Genomic DNA, 20,774 nt, shown 5'->3' on the forward strand with positions numbered 1-20,774 from the left:
TTATAGTGAGTAAAAATTATGGGTACTAAGAATAAGGCAGACAAAATGATCACAAAAATTAATTGAGGATCATTAATATAAGGATCATTATGTGAAGAGGTTGTGATATGTCTATTACTAACATCAAAATAATAGACTACTTAAAGTTCTACTTAAACGAAGACAAAACAGCTTTGGCCAGAAGTGTAATCATTTAAGCATATGTGCAAAGTGGTTGTAACAAATCAGCTTTGGCCAGAAATTGAGACAAACACTTTAGTTATGCACTTGTTGAGTATGCCATCTATGAATGAATTAGATCAGCTTTGGCCAGAAATTAAGACATTCATGCTTATGATGCACACACAACATAGCTTTTCGTAATACTTGGATGATAAGTAGATGCATCAAGTCAGCTTTGGCCAGAAATGATGCATCAGAAGCTCATTCAAGCAAAGCCATTTTGGTTTTGTAAAACATTATTTGATCCTCATTAATTAACTAAATAATTACAAAAACCAATAATTTAATAGCAAACCACCCGTTAGCGCGGATCGAACTCCGCGGTGAGTTCGCTGGGGGTTGCGGGGGACAGCGTGCCCCCGCCCGGGGTTCGGGGCGGAGCCCCGAAAAATTTTTTTTTTTTCTTAGTTCACATTTAAACAGCTTAAAATAATGAGATTTCGAGTCGCAACCACGATTTCGACTAATGACGTTATGGTTGCGAGTCGCAACTACGGTTTCGACTAGTCACGTTATGGTTGCGAGTCGCAACCTCATGGTTGCGAGTGATGACGTTATGGTTGCGAGTAGCAACCTCATGGTTGCGAGTCATGACGTTATGGTTGCGAGTAGCAACCTCATGGTCTCGACTAATGACGTTATGGTTGCGAGTAGCAACCTCATGGTTGCGAGTAGCAACCTCATGGTTGCGAGTAGCAACCTCGTGGTCTCGAGTAGCAACCTCATGGTTGCGAGTAGCAACCTCATGTTCTCGAAACTTCCTGTTACAGCTGTTAATTGTGATGACATAACTGAAAATTCGAAATCTAAGGGATTATGAGATATTATTTCCTGTTTTAAAGTGATCTAATTTTATCAACATATTTCGAAAATAATAACTGTTTATCTAATAACAGTTTCGAATAAAAATTAAAAGATAAAATTAGATCAAACATGGAAAAAACACCCATTAATCCTAAATCATTCCAAATCATAACAGAATTTTCGAATTTTCACATGAACATGATGAACCCTAATCATAAAAAATAAAATTCTGGAACCCGAAACCTGAATTTTAATAGTTTTACTAAACAGATTTCGGCTAAAATTATAATCCAGTTAATTCGGTGAACAAAACAATTAATCTTTTCATCGAAATCATGATTTCGAGTCGATTCTTATGACTCGAAACCGGCTGTTAAGGTCATACGGTTTTTAAAGAAAAATTCCGTTTTCCAAGTTTCAATCCCAGAATTATGGATACGAAAACAGAACTGACTAATCAACATATGCTCTGATACCACATGTTGGTTCAGTTCTGTTTGATCATGAAGGAAAACAATATAAATCATACCTGTCAATGCAGACAGTGCAGAGGAGAATCCAGTGAGAGAGTTCGACATGCCTGTCATCTTGATTCGGTTCCTCCTTAGGGTGCTAACTGATGATGGTGACTTAGAAACCGAAAAGGGTATCGGTTTAGGAGAGGAGGTTTAGTGATGATGTTATGGCTTATGGGGTGTGAATTGTGAAACTGAGTAACCCTTAAACCTCCACATAACTCTCCTTATATAAGCACCCAGGAGGAAACCTAATTAGTTACTAAGGGTAATATGGTCCATCAACAATTACCAACTAATTAAATAATAGGTTCTAATATATTTTGATCTCTATAATGTAAATGATTAAGATGGCTATAGATTAAATATTAATACTTAATATATTTAATCTTACACAAATGTATCAGTTGCCGATGAGAGAATTATCGGGATGTTGGAGAGAAGTAGATGACGATGATCGACTGTTGAGCACTGTTTTTAAACATATTTCCTATATCAGTTATTCAATACATGGAGTTAAAAGGGGTAAAAGAACCACGAATTTAATAAGAAAAATGTAACTCGATCAATTCAAGATACATTTAACAACATTAAAGAATGATTTTCATATATGCTTGTTCAGTAACCAGTAATTGTTAGAATAAACAAATGAAAGTGTTAGCTTCCTGCGAGAATTCCAAAATGACAATATATACTACCTTAAACCACAGGAACAAATTATGTATATGCCTAGCCCTACCTTAATTTGAGTAAGTCATCATGCAACACGATCAAGCAGAAAACAAAGTTGATGGTCAACTCTAAAGGACAAAACCTGTATCACCATCTCTTCCTTGAACCCATTTGTCTTGACAACATGGTTCCAGTTGGTTTTCAACACATAGCACTCTTTACTCATCCTCCACTTTGCCAGATTCAAAGTTGATTTATGCCTTTCGGGATCAAACACCCACACACTTACGTCTTCTTTGTTTCCCATCATTGTTTCCTCATCCGCTGTCAAGAAACCCTTCCTATTCTTGAGTTGTAACACCGGAATCAGCAGCCGCCCCTGGTTCGGGGTCACATCCGAAACCGTGAGCCTCTTCTCGATCACAAACTCAGCCTCCGACCCACCCACACTTTTTATAAAATCCATCACACCCTCCTCGCTTTTCTTCTGTCGCTTACACATTAGGGTTTCGGAACGTGACGCGTTTCTTGAATCTTTTTCGATGTCATCGTGTTTATGAAGAACTGTTTTTGATCCACCGAACTTGAAAATAATCTTTCGAACTGTTTGAGGTTTGTTGATCACAGCAGATGATTCCCTTTGTTGAATCTCAAGAAGTTTCTTGTGCATGATCTTGATGGTTGTTTGAAGATCATCATCATGATAATTCATCGCAGCCAAGAAGTTGGCAATGTGTAGTCTGCCTTTTTGTTGTTTCAAGTACTCGGTTTCGGTGAGTTTCGCCATTGACGGAGCTTGAGAAATTAAAATGAAGAAGATTGATCGAGTAGTGGGGTAATTATATTGTTTTTTAAACTTGGAATCCAAGTAAAAGATGAGTTAAATAAATGGGAGGGTTGAGATTATGATGATTTGAGTTGTTTCTGTTTTCATTAATTAATCTCAACGGTTAGAAATCCATTAGTTTAGGGATTTAGTATTAATTTTAAGATAAGTCCGTTTAATTTTGAAATTTAATATTTACCCTACTCTATTATCCAACTTTATTTAAAAAGCAACTTTTTTTATGCAAATCTCCTCTCATAAAAGAAATTAATATATCCTTATGTGTACTTGCAGGTTGAAAACGATTATAAAATTTATTTTTTTGAAAAGCGTATAAAGCTTTAAAATTTTTTTTTGATAATAAATTTTTAATATCATGTAACTTTGATGAATTTTAATATTTTAAAAATTACACTATAAAATCTAAGAATTTTATTTTCTTTAAGACGGGTATAGTTTTATTAAAATAAACATTAAGTTGAAAGCTGTAATGCATTGTGCGATAAATGATGCATTTGACACATTTACACGATACGTTTACCTCATTTTATATGATGTGGGTTCATGTAACGCAATTACATGGTGTAACAGGTTTCAGTGACGCACTAAATTGTGGGTCTGCCCCCATTTACAAGACGTGAGTACGTGTACAAAAAACCTACGTTCATAAGAGGATAAAAATGTCCAGGGCCTGCCCAAGGGTGTGCGGGATGGGCGACGGCTCAGGGCCCAAACCTATCGGGGCCCAATTTTTTTTGTTTATTTATTAATTTTACACTGTAAAGTTGGGAAATTTACATAACGAATCGGGAAAATACCATCCTGAAGCACTTGATTTGGTGGTTTGAAAGTCACGTTAATAATAAGAAGACACGGTTTCTAATCCCGGCGTCCTTATTTTTGTTTTTCTTTTTGTCTCTTATCTATTTAAAAAATACAAATGACATTAATTGCCTAATTTTGTTAAGTTACATTAAATGATTTGTGTTGATTCAATTGACATTAATTCATTTTCATATATTTAAATATTATATATATATATTCTTTTTAAAAGTTTATATTTAAGGGCCTGTATTTTTCGATCACACAGGGCATAAAGATTTTCGAATATTTTCGGAGACGGCCCTGAAAATACCAGTAGCTCCTAATGCACTTGTGTTGGGCACTTGGGCTGAAGCGCATGGGCTTACGAATACATGGCTTTTGGTCCAGATATCATGCATAAAAGTTTATCCCAAACCAAGATACACAAATAATGATTAATGCCACTAAGTTCAACTTAATTTACATACCGTCACTCGTCCCATTAAGTGGTTAATTAGCGGCTCATAAAGATTCAAAGTTTTCACACATATATGTGTATATGGTTTATATATATATATATATATATATATATATATATATATATGTATTTATATTTAGCTAAACCCGTAAAAATGTTAGGCATAGGGTTGTTCATGAGTTAAACCAATCCAAGCTAGGATTAACTCGAGCTCGATTCAAATTTTAAACAAAACGATTTCAAAGGGTTTTTTATAAACATAAGTATGTAATTTAACCACCCACTTTACTGGTAAACCATATTAAATTACTAGGTTATATACCCGTGTGTTCCACGGGTTAACTAAAAGAAGTATTTCACGTAAGTAAGGTTAAGGGGCTGTTTGTTTACCTCTTAACGAGGCTCTTAATGGTTCAGACCTCTTACTGGTTCAGCACTTAATGGTTCAGACTGTTTGTTTCAAGAGCAGATGTCTGAATGGTTCAGACATTTGCCTCTGAATGGTTAAGATTTATACAGAATCTGAATGGTTAAGACCTCTAATCTGATTTGGTCAGACATTTGCATCTGAACGGTTAAGCATTATACAGGCTCTTAATGGTTCAGACCTCTTACTGGTTCAACACTTAACCATTCAGATGTTGCCAAACAACCCCTAACTAAAAAAACCGGTCAAATGTAAACTCAGCGAGCTATGTAAATATATTCTACAATAATAACATACTTGAAGTGGGGTATCGGTATTTACAATCTCTACTTCTCTATTATATTGCATAATACATTCATGGATAATATTTCTAATTATGCCGGCTTGAATGTTTACGAGGAGTATGTCTTAATTATTTTTTTGAAAAAAAAATTGATCTTAATCTACAATCATAAATTAATATTAAACTAGTTTTAACCCCTTGCGTTGTCGTGTGGGGTGTAAAATCATGTTGTTGTGGGGTATACCAACTCTTGAAGGAGGAGAATTTGAGCCGGTTGGTGATGTTGCCTATTTAGAGACATGACTTGTAAGGGAGCCGACCGTGGAGATCGAATATGAACCAAAACTAGAAGAAGAGATAGTGAATGGAGAGTTTGATAGCCGGGCCGTAGAGAAGTTAGTAGTTGGATTGCCACTCACATCAACAAGAACACGGGAGAAGGCGCGAAGGAACTTGGATCGACAAAGTTTGAGGATATACCTAGGACTGAATAAATTCAATTGGAAATCAGTATCATAAATGAAACCTAAAGTTAAGGTGTAATCGTTGTTGGCCTGCAGTTTGCATGGTTTGTTTCACATGGTTTATCTTTTAAAGTATTCTGGTAGGATCATTAATATATCAATTCATGAATTGCATAATATAAAAACCAAGAATACAATAGTTGGTAAACGAGATAATGGAAGTGGAAATTATTACCAAACGGGACCTCATGTTTCTTTTTTCATTTAGTTATTTGTTTGTTTTTTACTACTCTAGTACTAGGCTTGTTTTTTATTTAATTTTTTAATATGGACTTCCCAGTTTGTTTGTATAAAAAAGTGATCATTTGATTTCTGGCCAAATGGCCCAAAAATGTACTAAAATTCTTAAAGGTAAGAAGAAAAGGTCGTCTAAAAGTCATTGACAAATTATTTTAAATCGGGGGACCATAGTAACCACGTCGAACGAGATAGTGATGTGTGTAAAATGCAACATATAAAACACATCAATTAAGGCATAAAACTAACCCTTTTTAAGTACTAATGTTGGAAAAAGAGTGTTTTTGTCTTCCTTTTGTATTTTCAGGATGAAATGAGCTCAAAATCACAAAAGAAGCAAAAAGACCACTAATTCTACCATAAATACAAGAAAAGGAACAAAAGTGGACTGCCCGGACCATCAACGGCACCTTCCAAAACAAAGAGAAGAAAACAGAGTCTGAACACGCCCCGTGTCTAGCGAACACGGGGGCGTGCCCAGGAAGCAGCAGAAAAGACAAACCAGTAGAAGCTTCCATTGCTCACCACGGGGCCGTGCCCAGCGGGCACGGGGGCGTGTTGAAAGTACAGCAGGCGCATTAATTGTAATTCGCAATTACAATTAATGAAGAGAGAGAGTGTCAGACGGGCACGGGGCCGTGTCCAGCGGACACGGGGCCGTGTCCAGCGTTCTGTCCAGCCTATAAATAGAGGAGCTTGGTTTCATTCTCCCTCATCCCTTGGCACACCACCTCTCTCACACCTCATCCACCACCCACCACCACCATAACACCATCATCCACCACCATCATCCATTGTCCATCGTAGAGTGTGTGAGTCGTCTCGGGATCCAAGATTGATCGTAAGAGTTCTTGACAATCAAGGCCATGTTTGCCTAAGTCTCTTACATCACTTGGTGAAGACAAGTGTTTAGTATAATACTTTTTATTTTTAATCTTTTGCACTTTTTATTTGGTTTTGTATTAATGACTTTAATAACTAGTTACTTATGTTGAAGGTGATCTTTCCTTATCGTTTGTCCGTGGTGTCTTGGCATTATTTTACTGTCTATATAAAATAAAAGATTTTCACCATTCATATCTCCACGGTCTATATGGAGGTATGTTGGCTACCTGGTCGGGGGTTAAGGGAACGGTTTGGTAAAGGTCTTGCCCTTGTTCAGCGTTTAGAGGTCCTGCTTGGGACCTGGGTCAAATTTAGTAGGATCTCCTTCAATACCCATAGGTATTGGATGGCGGGGATCCAAACTCTTTGACCCCCTCATAAGTTAACTACTATTAATACTATAACCCGGCTATTTAGGACTGTATCCCTGCTGACTCAGACTACTTAGCCGAGGGTAACGTCACCGCCAAAAGCGGGGCCTACCATAATTTGCATTAATAACTTAATTCATTATCTTTCAATAATCCGACCCTTTAGGATTGTATCCTTGCTGACTCAAACTACTGGGTTGAGGGTAACGTCGCCTTCAAAAGAGGGGCCTACTACAATAACTAAGATAATCTCTTAAACAAGTGCAAAAGTGCGAAAATAATCAAAGGTTATACTAATACACGTGTCGGATCCAAGTGATTCATCTTGTCTATCTGTTTTTATTTTATTTTATTTTTCAGCATTTTAGTTAGTTTTTATTTTTCTTAGTTTAAATCATTTTTTTTTCTAACCTTTTGATTTGATTAGACGTTGAGGATAAACCGGTATTAAAAGCTCTTGTGTCCTTGGACGACCTCGGTATCTTACCAACACTATACTACGTCCACGATGGGTGCACTTGCCCATATGTGTGTTTAGTGTTAGTAAATATCGTGTTTTATAAATTTAAAACTTGGCTAAAAGTGTAAAAAGGGCTTAAATATATATCTAAAAATATAACACACTTCACGCACATCAAGTTTTTGGCGCCGTTGCCGGGGACACAAGGATTTTAAGAAAGTTAGGAATCAACGGCCTAATCATCTTTTTATTTTTCTTTAATTTTTAGGATTTTTTTTTAGATTTTTCAGCTTCTGCAGAGCTCAGCACGGGGCCGTGCCCGCTGAACACGCCCCGTGCCCAATCATTGGAACTGGCAATCCTGTTTTATATCAGACAGTAGGCTGAACACGGGGCCGTGTCCACTCAACACGCCCCCGTGCCCAAGATTCAGCTGCTGAAAACAGAACCGTTTGATCCCGGCGGTTGGTAATTTCTGATACAAACATGAGTAATAATGATTCTTTTTACTTTCGGCACTCTTATGGTTTGTGGTGTCGAATATGTGGAGGCGAACATGAGGAATTAAAATGTTTCTTCCTCACTTATAGGCCACACTATATAGACCCACCAATTCCTTGTAACCTTAAGAGGGGCGAAAGTAAAAATAAACATTATTTCTCCCTCGAATGCGCCCAGCCAGATATTCTAGGAGAAATGCTCCTTGACGAGTTATTTCAACTAGAAGAACTACTTCTAAATTGGTCAAAGGAACTTAGGAAGGATTTTTTAGATCCATCCCAAGAAGATGACCATGAGGAAATGTTGGAACCGCATTCTGACAACCTCGTTGCTCCCGAAAATACCTTTCTTCCTAAACAAGACGTGGACGATAGTCGTCCCTGTGCCGATTGTGCCGTGAAGGACTCCCCATCGACCTCGTTCGGTGCATACATAGACCTGAGCGATTCGGCATACACCTTCTTTAACGAGAGCCCGGGAAAGGGTTGGACTTGTCCACCTAGAATGAAAATAGGAATTACCCTCACCGACAACCTCTTGCGTTCTCGCCTTAGTATAGGACAATTAAGGTATCTTAGGCACTTTGGGGTTGTTCCAACAAGTCAGGAGCCACCCGATACAAATTAGCTCCTTAATAAAGACAAAACTTCATAAAGCCAGCTTTCCGACACGGGGCCGTGCTCGGCCAACACGCCCCCGTGTCCACCAAAAGATTCCTATCTGATCAGAACGTCAGAATACGGACAAACTGTGTCAGAATTTCATCTGCACACGGGGCCGTGTCCAGTGGACACGGGGCCGTGTGCAGCAGGCTGTCATTTTCTATAAATGCAGCCAAAATTCCTGCACATTTGGACCAACTTGGGGACAGAGATTTGAAGGAATCTTCTCTCAAACAATCCTAGGTAAGTCTAAAAGAAGTTTCCAACAACCCATCTTGTCCTTTCCTCTTCTAGACATTTCCTTCTTCTTCATCTTTCTTCAAAAGCCACCATGAAAAGTTTGAATTTTCAATCTTTATGGTAGGAAACAAGGAGTTTTGGTCATGGAATCTTGGTAAAAACATGTTATGTAGCATTGTTTAGAGTTATTTACTGTCAAAAAAGCTTGCACAAACTCAGAAAATAACTTGAAAAACCAAGGTTCCTTGCTCCAAAATTCTGCAGAAAGATGAACACGGGGCCGTGCTCAGTGAGCACGGGGCCGTGTCCAGAAGCTGTTTCGTCTTATAAACTATTTCTGGTTTATTTTTCGTAGAATGGCGAGTGAAAACAGCGAAACATCATCCGTGCATTCCTCAAACAGCCGAAGGGGAAGGAGGCCCTCCGTTGAAGCTACACTTGTGCACTACGTGATAGCGCTAAGGGAAGCTCTCGACGAAATGACATCCGTGGAGGAGGTCCTCATTGACCGTATTAACGATCTTACAATGGGATTGGAAAGCAGCTTCCAAGAGATTAACCTTTTGCACCAAAGGTTAAACATTTTGGTGGCACCCCCTATGGAACCAGTTCTTCCACAACAAGACTGGAACCTGGCACTCGATATTAACAACCCTACCGGGTGGGGAGACATCCCCGCGGAACCTCCTATGGAAAACCCACAAGAAGTTCCGGCGGAAGTTGAAACTCCTCAAACAAATGCAAACGAGCCCTCCTTCCTCCTTCCAAGGGAGGTAGAGGAGTGGCTTGCCGACATGTGAGGAGAACCGCGCCCGAAAAGTGGAGCTCTACGAAGCCTTATCTAACCAAGATCAGTAGATTCTTGGAAATTTTGCTAAATTAAAATAAAACATAGGGCTAGAACTCCATAAGCTTAATATCTATGTAATTTTTATCTTTATGTAATGTCTTTATGATTAGCAATGTTATGATGGTTTTTATGATTTATGGACTCGTGGTGGTAATGGATGAAAAAGGGAACGAGAAAAAAAAAATGGAACCATGCAGAAGAACGGAACAAACCGACAAAAATCTCCATAACAGAAGGCTCCACACGGGCCGTGCCCAACCAACACGGCCCCGTGCTGAGCCCCCTGCAGGAAATCACCCAGTTCAGGTAACTGGACACGGGCCGTGTTCAGCGGACACGCCCCCGTGTCCAGGCTTCTGTTTCACTTCTATAATTTTTGTTACTGGCACTTGACCACGGGGCCGTGCCCGGTCAACACGGGGCCGTGTCCAGAGTGCCAGTAACACAAATCTTTGTTTTTAAACACACTTTTTCACATTCTAATCAACCAAAAACTTTATTTTTGGACACATTGAGGACAATGTGTAATTTAAGTGTGGGGGGATACTAAAACCTTGAAATTTTGCAAAATCCTAAAACAAGCCTTACACAAAACTCTATTGGAACCGCTAAACACCCCAAATTTTTTCAAAAACTTTTTCATTTTTTTTTATTTACTTGTCTTAGTTTAAGTTGGGAATAACAAGTTCTAAAAAGGTTATATTTTTACAAATTTACAACCGATAGCGTCGTGATAAAAAGAACTAACATAAGAAAATTATGAAACGGTATAACAAGTCTAGTTAAAAATTCGATTATATATGCTTGGTCACATTAAAAACCCATTCCCACAAAAGTGAGTTTTGAGCCTTTATTGAGCATAAAAATACACATATTTAGATTAAATGCTCATTTTTCGTTTCTTGTGTGAATAGCCGCTCGGTCTTTACAAATCTAGAACTTGCCACAATGATACATTCCCGGTCCTTACCAACTTAAACCCAAGTAAGTAAATGATGGAGGCATTAGGACTAACTATTTTTCTTTCAAAACCATTATTTTTCATTTTTTTTTACCTACCCAAAATCCCCCTAGAAAAACCCCTTTGAGCCTAAACCTTTCATTTTCATTACCCCCAAAACTAATTTTTTTTTACCCACCAAAAACCTTTTTCATTTTTTTCACCTTTATTTTAGTAACAAGCTCGGTTTTTCATAAACATACCTTTACGTGACGAAAAAAAAAAATATATATATATATATATATATGAATAATGAAGTCAAAAACAAACAAAAGCTACAAAAGCTTGTTTGGAGAAATACTTCAAAAATAAATGTCACTAAAAATAAGGTATTTTATGAAAACCGACACTTGTTACGATTTTCGCCCTTTTTACTAACCACTAACCAACCACCCACCTTTAAACCCAAGCCTTCACCCCAAAAGTCCTCTTGATATTTACAAAGGTAAAAAGTTAAAAAGGAGGAGGATTGATCGCTTGGCAAGCCTATGGAAAACGTAAGTCCGTGCCGCTCTCGAGCGATTCACTTAAATATACACCTTCGGCCGAGTGATTGAGTGATCTCCCGTGAGGTATGTGAACGTGTATATAAATGGAATTTTAATAAGGCATGTTATGCCAAAATAAGTAGTTTATCTTATGAAAAGTTCAAAATAAATCATAACGAATAGGATTGTAAATAAAATAAAAATAAAACCTATAAAAACCTTGGATTCCTGACACTCTAGGACAAGCTAAAAACTTCTCTTCTACCTATTCCATTTGGGAGTGTAAGCCACATTAAAAGAGTTTTGCTTGAGGACAAGCAAAAGTTCAAGTGTGGGGGTATTTGATGTGTGTAAAATGCAACATATAAAACACATCAATTAAGGCATAAAACTAACCCTTTTTAAGTACTAATGTTGGAAAAAGAGTGTTTTTGTCTTCCTTTTGTATTTTCAGGATGAAATGAGCTCAAAATCACAAAAGAAGCAAAAAGACCACTAATTCTACCATAAATACAAGAAAAGGAACAAAAGTGGACTGCCCGAACCCTCAACGGCACCTTCCAAAACAAAGAGAAGAAAACAGAGTCTGAACACGCCCCGTGTCCAGCGAACACGGGGGCGTGCCCAGGAAGCAGCAGAAAAGACAAACCAGTAGAAGCTTCCATTGCTCACCACGGGGCCGTGCCCAGCGGGCACGGGGGCGTGTTGAAAGTACAGCAGGCGCATTAATTGTAATTCGCAATTACAATTAATGAAGAGAGAGAGTGTCAGACGGGCACGGGGCCGTGTCCAGCGGACACGGGGCCGTGTCCAGCGTTCTGTCCAGCCTATAAATAGAGGAGCTTGGTTTCATTCTCCCTCATCCCTTGGCACACCACCTCTCTCACACCTCATCCACCACCCACCACCACCATAACACCATCATCCACCACCATCATCCATTGTCCATCGTAGAGTGTGTGAGTCGTCTCGGGATCCAAGATTGATCGTAAGAGTTCTTGACAATCAAGGCCATGTTTGCCTAAGTCTCTTACATCACTTGGTGAAGACAAGTGTTTAGTATAATACTTTTTATTTTTAATCTTTTGCACTTTTTATTTGGTTTTGTATTAATGACTTTAATAACTAGTTACTTATGTTGAAGGTGATCTTTCCTTATCGTTTGTCCGTGGTGTCTTGGCATTATTTTACTGTCTATATAAAATAAAAGATTTTCACCATTCATATCTCCACGGTCTATATGGAGGTATGTTGGCTACCTGGTCGGGGGTTAAGGGAACGGTTTGGTAAAGGTCTTGCCCTTGTTCAGCGTTTAGAGGTCCTGCTTGGGACCTGGGTCAAATTTAGTAGGATCTCCTTCAATACCCATAGGTATTGGATGGCGGGGATCCAAACTCTTTGACCCCCTCATAAGTTAACTACTATTAATACTATAACCCGGCTATTTAGGACTGTATCCCTGCTGACTCAGACTACTTAGCCGAGGGTAATGTCACCGCCAAAAGCGGGGCCTACCATAATTTGCATTAATAACTTAATTCATTATCTTTCAATAATCCGACCCTTTAGGATTGTATCCTTGCTGACTCAAACTACTGGGTTGAGGGTAACGTCGCCTTCAAAAGAGGGGCCTACTACAATAACTAAGATAATCTCTTAAACAAGTGCAAAAGTGCGAAAATAATCAAAGGTTATACTAATACACGTGTCGGATCCAAGTGATTCATCTTGTCTATCTGTTTTTATTTTATTTTATTTTTCAGCATTTTAGTTAGTTTTTATTTTTCTTAGTTTAAATCATTTTTTTTTCTAACCTTTTGATTTGATTAGACGTTGAGGATAAACCGGTATTAAAAGCTCTTGTGTCCTTGGACGACCTCGGTATCTTACCAACACTATACTACGTCCACGATGGGTGCACTTGCCCATATGTGTGTTTAGTGTTAGTAAATATCGTGTTTTATAAATTTAAAACTTGGCTAAAAGTGTAAAAAGGGCTTAAATATATATCTAAAAATATAACACACTTCACGCACATCAGATAGTATGATCAATTTAAATAAGGTTTGAATGTCTCCTTGATTTCGTCCATATTGGTTGTCCACCGTTCATCATCCTCTGTTGGATCTTTGTTTGATTCTGATTGTATTTTGTGTTTGTAATTAAAATGAAAATGGATGAGTGTGCAGCGGAATTATGATCAAAACAAACTTTGCATACAATCAAACGAGAGTAATACTTTGATCAAACATCTTTTCACAATGAATCGGAAGATTGAATTTATTTCAATAACGATTACAATGATTGATGAATGAATGCAAACTCCCCCTCAGCCAGAGCTCAGTTGTGTGTTCGTGCAAAGAAGACGATGATGCAAAAGAGCTAATAGAACAGTACAAAGTACTGACTATTTATAGGCACTTGCAAACCACTGAGCATCTTAGCTGACGTCACCATGAAAGTGACATCTAACCTCCTAACAAACTCTAACCTCTGATCTATACAAACACTGCTATGTTAGCTACTGCTATTACATTACATTACATTACAAAACAGACTATTGATCAGCTGCTGTAACCTTCCACTGCTGTGAACCCAACAGTACTTGTCCGGATCATCAGTGCTTGACTCAAAGCAGTAGATTGAGTCAGCAGGGCTTTAGTCTTTCATCAGGTCTTTACTTGAGCAGCAGTTGTAGGTCAGCATTTTGCAAGATCAGCAGATAGGAGGTCAGCAGATGTTGAAATCACTTTCAAGGGGAGAGATTTGTATGTAATCATCTGCTTATTCTGGATCCACTGCTCTGATCCAGTTTTGGCTTTAATTATTTGTTCCTCTGATAGGGTTCAATCCCAACAATCTCCCCCTGGAACAGATAATGCCAAAACTCTTCATTATTGTGGACATTTATTGCCTCATCAACAGTTCCCTTATCTGTCCTTTAAATTGTAGTTCAAAGTCAAGGGCATCTGTGTCTTCATCATCCCTGCTAAGTGGAAGATCAAGGAGATCCTGCAAATCTTCAAGACTCAGGCCAAGAGCTTGTTCCCTTGATATTTTCTCCACTTCTCCACTAGACCTGAGCAAAGTCAATACGCAGGTCTGTTTGTCAGTTTCCCACTTTTGTATTTTTGAGCCTGGTGGGTTTCTTGGGAGATGTTTATTTGCAGAGGTACTTGGTGAGGCCGGCCTATTCATAACTGGCTGACTAGTATTTGCAGTTTGATCCAAACCAAGAGTTTCTATGATCATTTTCTTTACGCCTTCTTTTACAAGGTCATCTCCTTTTATCATCTCTTGGATGGTTTCAGCTCCCAACTGTTTGTGTGTCCTTCTTTTATAGATGGTAGCACCAGTTGGAGCAGTGGCTCTCCTGATTTGCAGCTTTGATGGTCTTTTTGAAACCTCAGCTTCAGGATAGTCAGGCTTTTGAGGAACTTTTGGATCTTTCTTTCTTAATTCCTCCAACCTTTTGTAGGTGATCCTGACCACATCTTCTTTCCACCTAGCAATTTGTCTTTTGTTTCCATATTCAGCAGCAACCAGTTCTTCTTTCATTCTTTTCAGTTCTACCTGTTTGTCAGGTACATTCTTTCTAAACTTTGCCCAGTCAGGAGGAGTGTGAGTGACTTTCCTTTTTATCATGTCTTGAATTCTTGCTGCTTCATTTTCAAGCTCAGGAACAGTCTACTCTTTGTACATGTATCTCTCTCCTTTGTACTTCTTGTGAGCCATGATGCTTTCAATGTAGTCTTTCTTCAAAGTTTCAGCTGCTCTTTCTGAAATTTGTTGACTGACATTTTTGGCAAATTGTTCTAGGGAACTGACTTGTGTGAGCAGATATTGATAGTTTCTAGAAATTTCTTTGTCAGATTTCCCTTGTGTGCTTCTTTTTGAGATATCCTCTGCTTGTTTGGCCTTGATCTTCAAATATTCATCAACATTTTTAGGCCAGAGATATCCTCTTATTGATGGCAAACTCCTTTTGGCAGGGTTATCCTCATAGTAAAAAGATTTTATTTCTTCTCTAACGGCTGCTAGTTCAAGAGGAAACTGAACACCTGCAGGAGGTAAGGGCTTGTGCATTCGAACTGAAGAGAGAGTAACTGGTTTTGGTATTGTGACAAGAGCTAAAGATTTTGAAGATGTTTGAGATGGTGAAGTGTCATCATCTTTGAGAATTAGCCTTCTCCTCTTTGTTTGAGGAGGGGCTGATGATGTTTTGGATAGAATAGTGGTGGTGTGGATGTAGTGGCAGTGATTTGTGATTGACTAACAGTTGTTGAAACAACTGGTGTTCCAACCACTGTTGTCTTTACAGCAGATGTTGTAACAACTGCTGTCTTCTGCCTTTTGGCAGGAGGTGATTTTGTTTTTGGTGGTGATGGTGATAAGGTAGTGGATGTAATATGTGTTGAAGTGGTGTGTGTTGAAGTGGGAGCAGATGTTGAAACCACTGAAGTACCAACTGTAGTGGGTACAACAGGAGTTACAACAGCTATTTTAGGTGGTGGTTTTGGAACATACTTTGAACGTCTGGTTGGAATGGATTTGGGTAGCCTTACTCTTCTTGTAGGCTTCTTCTTTTCATCAACAAGATTTTCATCATCTTTTGACCCTGAAGTACCCTGATCCGGATAATTCACCCTGGCTTTCCTTTTGGCCTCTCTATCCCTTTTTAAACTTGCAGCTGCTTCTGCCAGTGCATTTGTGGTCACATCAATTTTCTTGCTTCCATCTGGCAGAGGGATCTGTTTGGTCATGTTTGCATTTTATGGTTCAATGTAGAGACCATCCTCTATTCCCTTCTTTTTCCACTCCTGAATTTTCTCCCCCTTTTTTGGCATTATCTGGGGGAAGTTGATCAATGAAGAGAACTGTTGGAGGAGCAGTGCCAGTGGTGTGCAGGATCTGAGTTTTGAGAGCCTTTAGATCAGCCTGAGTGTTCTTGAATCTTGACTCCATTGCATTTCTCAGCTGTTGAACATGTTTTTCATGTTGCTGATCTGCTATTTGTGCTTGATGATGGAGAAAAGGTTGAAATAGATTCCAGAGCTCATTTGTAGCAGGTGCCTGTTGTGGAGCAGGTGCTTGAGGTGGAACGGCAGTGGATTGCATCTTTTGAGTTTTCAACACCTGCTGTAGCATGTTTTTAAGATCTGCAACAGATGTATCCAACTTTTCAATTCGTTCCGTCAAATCCTGATATTTTAAATCATCACCCAATTTAATGGGATCATCTGATTTCCCACGAACAGTGGTTTTATCAGTGGTAGAGGTAGGGAGTATACTCCAAACATTAACCACTGATGCCCCTTTTTCTTGGTACTGGGGTCTTCTCCCTTCAACACTTGACAACCTTTTGATGTTGCGAGTAGGATAAATAAATCCACTGGTGGTTGGCAGAGGTGTTATAAAAGGAATTGCCTCCAAGGAAGTCTTATTGATGTAACCATTGTCCAACTGTAAACCAGTGGGTTCAACAGTTGTAGTGGCTGCTTCACTTCGATTACCACCAAGAGTTACTTGTAACTAAAGGGGTGTAACCTCCTCAGGTTGTGTTGGTGGGTTAGCAAGGAATGATACATCAGGCTCAGTCAGTTGTTGAGGCATATTCTTATTAACAGGTGATTGAGAAGGACTGAGTAATGCCTGGTTCAAATCTATTGCATCCAACAAAAGTTGTGTTTTTGGTGGAATTGTGGATGTGAGGTGGGGTGGGGTGTAGAAAGAGAATTTGCCTCGGGCATTGGGCTGTGGATGATGGAAACGAGTGTTTCCAGAGCATCATAATGTGGTGGCCCTATGTGTACAACCTGTTCTTTTTTGTGAAGAAGCAGGAGGAGTTTTGGTTATGGGTTGAGATATTTGTACCAACTGCTGTGAGGAAGTAGCAGCAGTGGTTTCTTGTGACATTTGTGTTGTCACAGGCAGTAGCTCTGGTATCTCATCCTCCAGAGTTGCCGTTTTGATTGGTTTGGGGGGTTTTTGATTTTTCTTTTTGTTTGGCTTTTTGGGATTTGTAGGTGTGGGTTTCAAAACAGTTGGTCTGCTGCTTTGATCACCTTGAGCAGTGGGCTCAGCAGCAGATACCTGAGGAGCAGTGGTAGCTGCTAAATTCTGCTCAGGCAACTCTGCTTGTGTTTTGCAAGGTGCTAACATTCTTGAAAAAGTTTCAGTTGTTAAGCTGTTTATTTGAGTAGACTCACCTTGATTTATTGCAACTAAATCATTCTTACTGAATTTCTTTTCAAAATAGTAACTTAAAAACCTTGAAACAGTAAGAATGACTTTGTTTCAACATAATTAACCAAATCTTAAAAGATTTCCCGAGAGTAGTTAAAATTTTCTTCTTGAAGAATTGCATATCCCAGATTTTGAATCTTTAAAGGGATTTCATTGAAAGAAGTGGTCTTGTTTGAAACATATAGTAGGAGGGTATGAAATAAAAATCTGGTTGTAGAAGGAAAATAACCTTTTTGTAAGGTAAGTTTCTTCATCATTGTGGCTTCATACCCTCTTTCAATGAAGTCAGTTTGTAACTCGTTTTTAGTGAAAGAAGTTTTACCTTCCTGATCATCGAGTTGAAAGACCTCTAAAATGGATTGTGGCGTGATTTGGATAGCTTTACCCTTTATAGAAGAGTGTATGGTGGTTGCAGTGTTTCCTTGTTTTTCAAGGGTTGCATTCTTCCAGAACTCCCTTTGGGTCTCCAAATAGATTGATGCATCGGTGGTGAACAAAGTTTTGTACTTTGATTTTGCCATGGTGTTAATGATGGAATCGAAAACATTGGTGGTTCCTGGTTTTGTGAGAAGACCCAGGAGATTGTGGGATGATTTATATGGGATTTCAGCGGAGATTGCCTTTTGAGAGGCTGTTTTCGATGATGATTTGGATGTGGGTTTTGCGGATGGCTTCGATTTTGTCATTTTTGAATAGAATGATCAAAGAAATTTGTGAAAGATGAGATGAAAAACTGCTTTGAGAAGAGAATTTTTTAAGAATTCAATTCGACAGTAAAACCCTGTTTTGGTGGTGAGTGGGGTATTTTTATAGGGAAGAAAGTGAATGCTGACATGGCAGCCGTTACAAAAGGTCTGACCACTATGTACTGCCCACGTGACAACCCCTGGTGAAAGTGAAGGACAATACTTTGATGAAAGTGACGGATGAAGGCAGTGGTAAGGAAGCAGTGGATGAGTTTCACTATCAGTGGATAGCATATTAGTGGATAAGACACTGCTTTTGAACAACAGAGATTATCAAACGAATGAGAGAACAGGGGTTGACTTTCAGCAGTGGACAGACTTTTGAAGTAGAGCAGACTTTTGAACAATCCGTGGTTATGGCAGACTTTTAAGGATTTTAATGAAAATTTCATTGTTAGCTATTTTTAAGGATGGATTTTTGATTTTCTGAAAACATTTTGTTGCTTTTATTCAAAGAAAAACAAGATTTTGCTTGTTATTCCATGTTCAGCATCCCAATCCTAGAGACCAAGCTTTCAAAAGTGGCTGTATCAAGTGCTTTTGTGAGCACATCTGCCAGCTGGTCTTAACTTGGGACATGATGCAGAGAAATCAAACCTTTTTCATAGCAATCCCTCACAAAGTGATGTCTGATGTCGATGTGTTTGGTGGTAGAGTGGGAAACTGGATTTTTGATGATATTTTCTGCTGGCTGGCTGTCCAACATGAGTGGTGTTTTTAAGGCAGTGATACCAAAATCCAGTAACTGATTTTGAAGCCACAAGAGTTGGGCTGTACAGCTTGCAGTAGCAATTTATTCAGCCTCAGCTGTGGATGTTGAAACTGCTGCTTGCTTTTTGCTTTGCCAAGAAACTAAGCAATCACCTAGAAACTGGCACCCTCCTGAAGTGGACTTCCTTGTGGTGTGACATCCAGCAAAGTCACTGTCTGAAAAACCTGAAAGCTTGATATTCCCATTAGCTGGATACCAGATACCAAGTGTGGGAGCACCTTTTATGTATCTGAAGATCCTTTTTACAGCAATGAGATTTGATTTTCTGGGAGCTGATTGACTTCTTGCACAAACACATGTTGCAAACATGATGTCTGGTCTAGATGCAGTTAGGTACAATAAAGACCCAATCATGCTTCTATAAAGTGTTTGGTCAATCAGCTCATCCTTGTCATCAGACATGACCAGCTTATTTGTTGCCATGGGTGTGCTGCATGGTTTACAATTATTCATATCAAATTTGGTCAAAAGTTCTTTAGCATATTTGCTTTGATGAATGAAAGTTCCATTTTGCATTTGCTGTACTTGGAGACCAAGAAAGCATTGCAGCTCACCCATTGCACTCATTTCAAACTCAGCTGTCATGAGTTCTCTAAACTCTTCACACATTTTGTTACATGTGCTTCCAAAAATAATGTCATTCACATAAATTTGGACAATCATTAAATCTTTCCCTTTCCATTTAAGAAACAGTGTTTTATCAATGGTACCTCTTTTGAAACCATTTGAGAGTAGGAAGTTGGAAAGAGTTTCATACCAGACCCTTGGTGCTTGTTTCAGGCCATACAAGGCTTTGTTTAGCCTGTAGACATGATCAGGATAAAATGGATCCTCAAAACCTGGAGGTTGACATACATACACCTCTTCTTGAATTGTACCATAGAGGAAAGCACTTTTGATATCCATTTGAAACACCTTCATGTTGTGGTTGACAGCAAAGGCAAGGAACAGTCTAATGGCTTCCAATCTTGCAACATGGGTGAATGTTTCATCATAATCAATCCCCTCTTCCTGTCTGTAACCTTGAACCACAAGCCTGGCTTTATTCTTGACAAGAATGCCCCTTTCATCAGTTTTGTTCTTGAAGACCCACTTTGTGCCAATGGGACTAACCTCTTCTGGCAGTGGTACAAGCTCCCATACTTGTTGTCTTTTAAACTGTTGGAGCTCCTCTTGCATGGCTTCTACCCAGCTGTTGTCTTTTAGTGCCTCTTGGTACTTGACTGGCTGATGGAGTGATAGAAAACCAGCAAAAAGACAAATGTTTTGGGTTTGGCTTCTTGTGAGCACCCTTTCATTGATGTTGCCAATGATTTGATCAGGTGGATGAGATCTCAAGAAGATTAAATCTCCTTGGTATGGTATGATGGCATTTGTTGGTGAAGGCTGCAAATGTGTATCATCTGAGCTAACCACTGCTGGTGACTTTGATGACCCAGCAGTGGCTTCAAAAGGTGGTGGAATAGGAGGTAATGAAGTGGACAACTGCTGACTTTTATCCACTGTTTGAGGACTTTTGTCAGCAGTGTTTGAGGATGTGGAAGCAGTGGTGGATGGGCTACTTTGGTCAACAACTGTTGAGTTAGCAGTGGTTGAGCTTTGACAACTGTTTTGAACAGCTGGTGCTTTTCCCTTTGTGGCAGACCTTTGAGGGATGATGATTTCATACCCATAGTCTGGTGTTGTATCCTCTGATGGACCTGCACTATTAGTCTTGACAACAGTATTTTCAAAAGTAAATTTTTCAAGATCAAACAGATC

The 20,774-nt window shown here is 39.0% G+C and overlaps 1 protein-coding gene across 1 annotated transcript; it reads right to left on the reverse strand.

Annotated features, from left to right (window-relative positions):
- Positions 1-2,298: 2,298 nt before the first annotated feature.
- Positions 2,299-3,000, reverse strand: LOC110881427 (putative B3 domain-containing protein At3g49610). Its single transcript, XM_022129688.1, has one exon. The coding sequence runs from the start codon at positions 2,998-3,000 to the stop codon at positions 2,299-2,301; it is 702 nt and encodes a 233-aa protein (XP_021985380.1).
- Between the last annotated feature and the right edge of the window lie 17,774 nt (positions 3,001-20,774).

This window comes from Helianthus annuus, chromosome 10 (assembly GCF_002127325.2).
Source record: "Helianthus annuus cultivar XRQ/B chromosome 10, HanXRQr2.0-SUNRISE, whole genome shotgun sequence".
Lineage (NCBI taxonomy): Eukaryota > Viridiplantae > Streptophyta > Magnoliopsida > Asterales > Asteraceae > Helianthus > Helianthus annuus.

Excerpts from the sequence above, each read along its gene's own strand:
- LOC110881427 (XM_022129688.1), bottom strand. The coding sequence starts at position 3,000 with ATGGCGAAACTCACCGAAACCGAGTACTTGAAACAACAAAAAGGCAGA.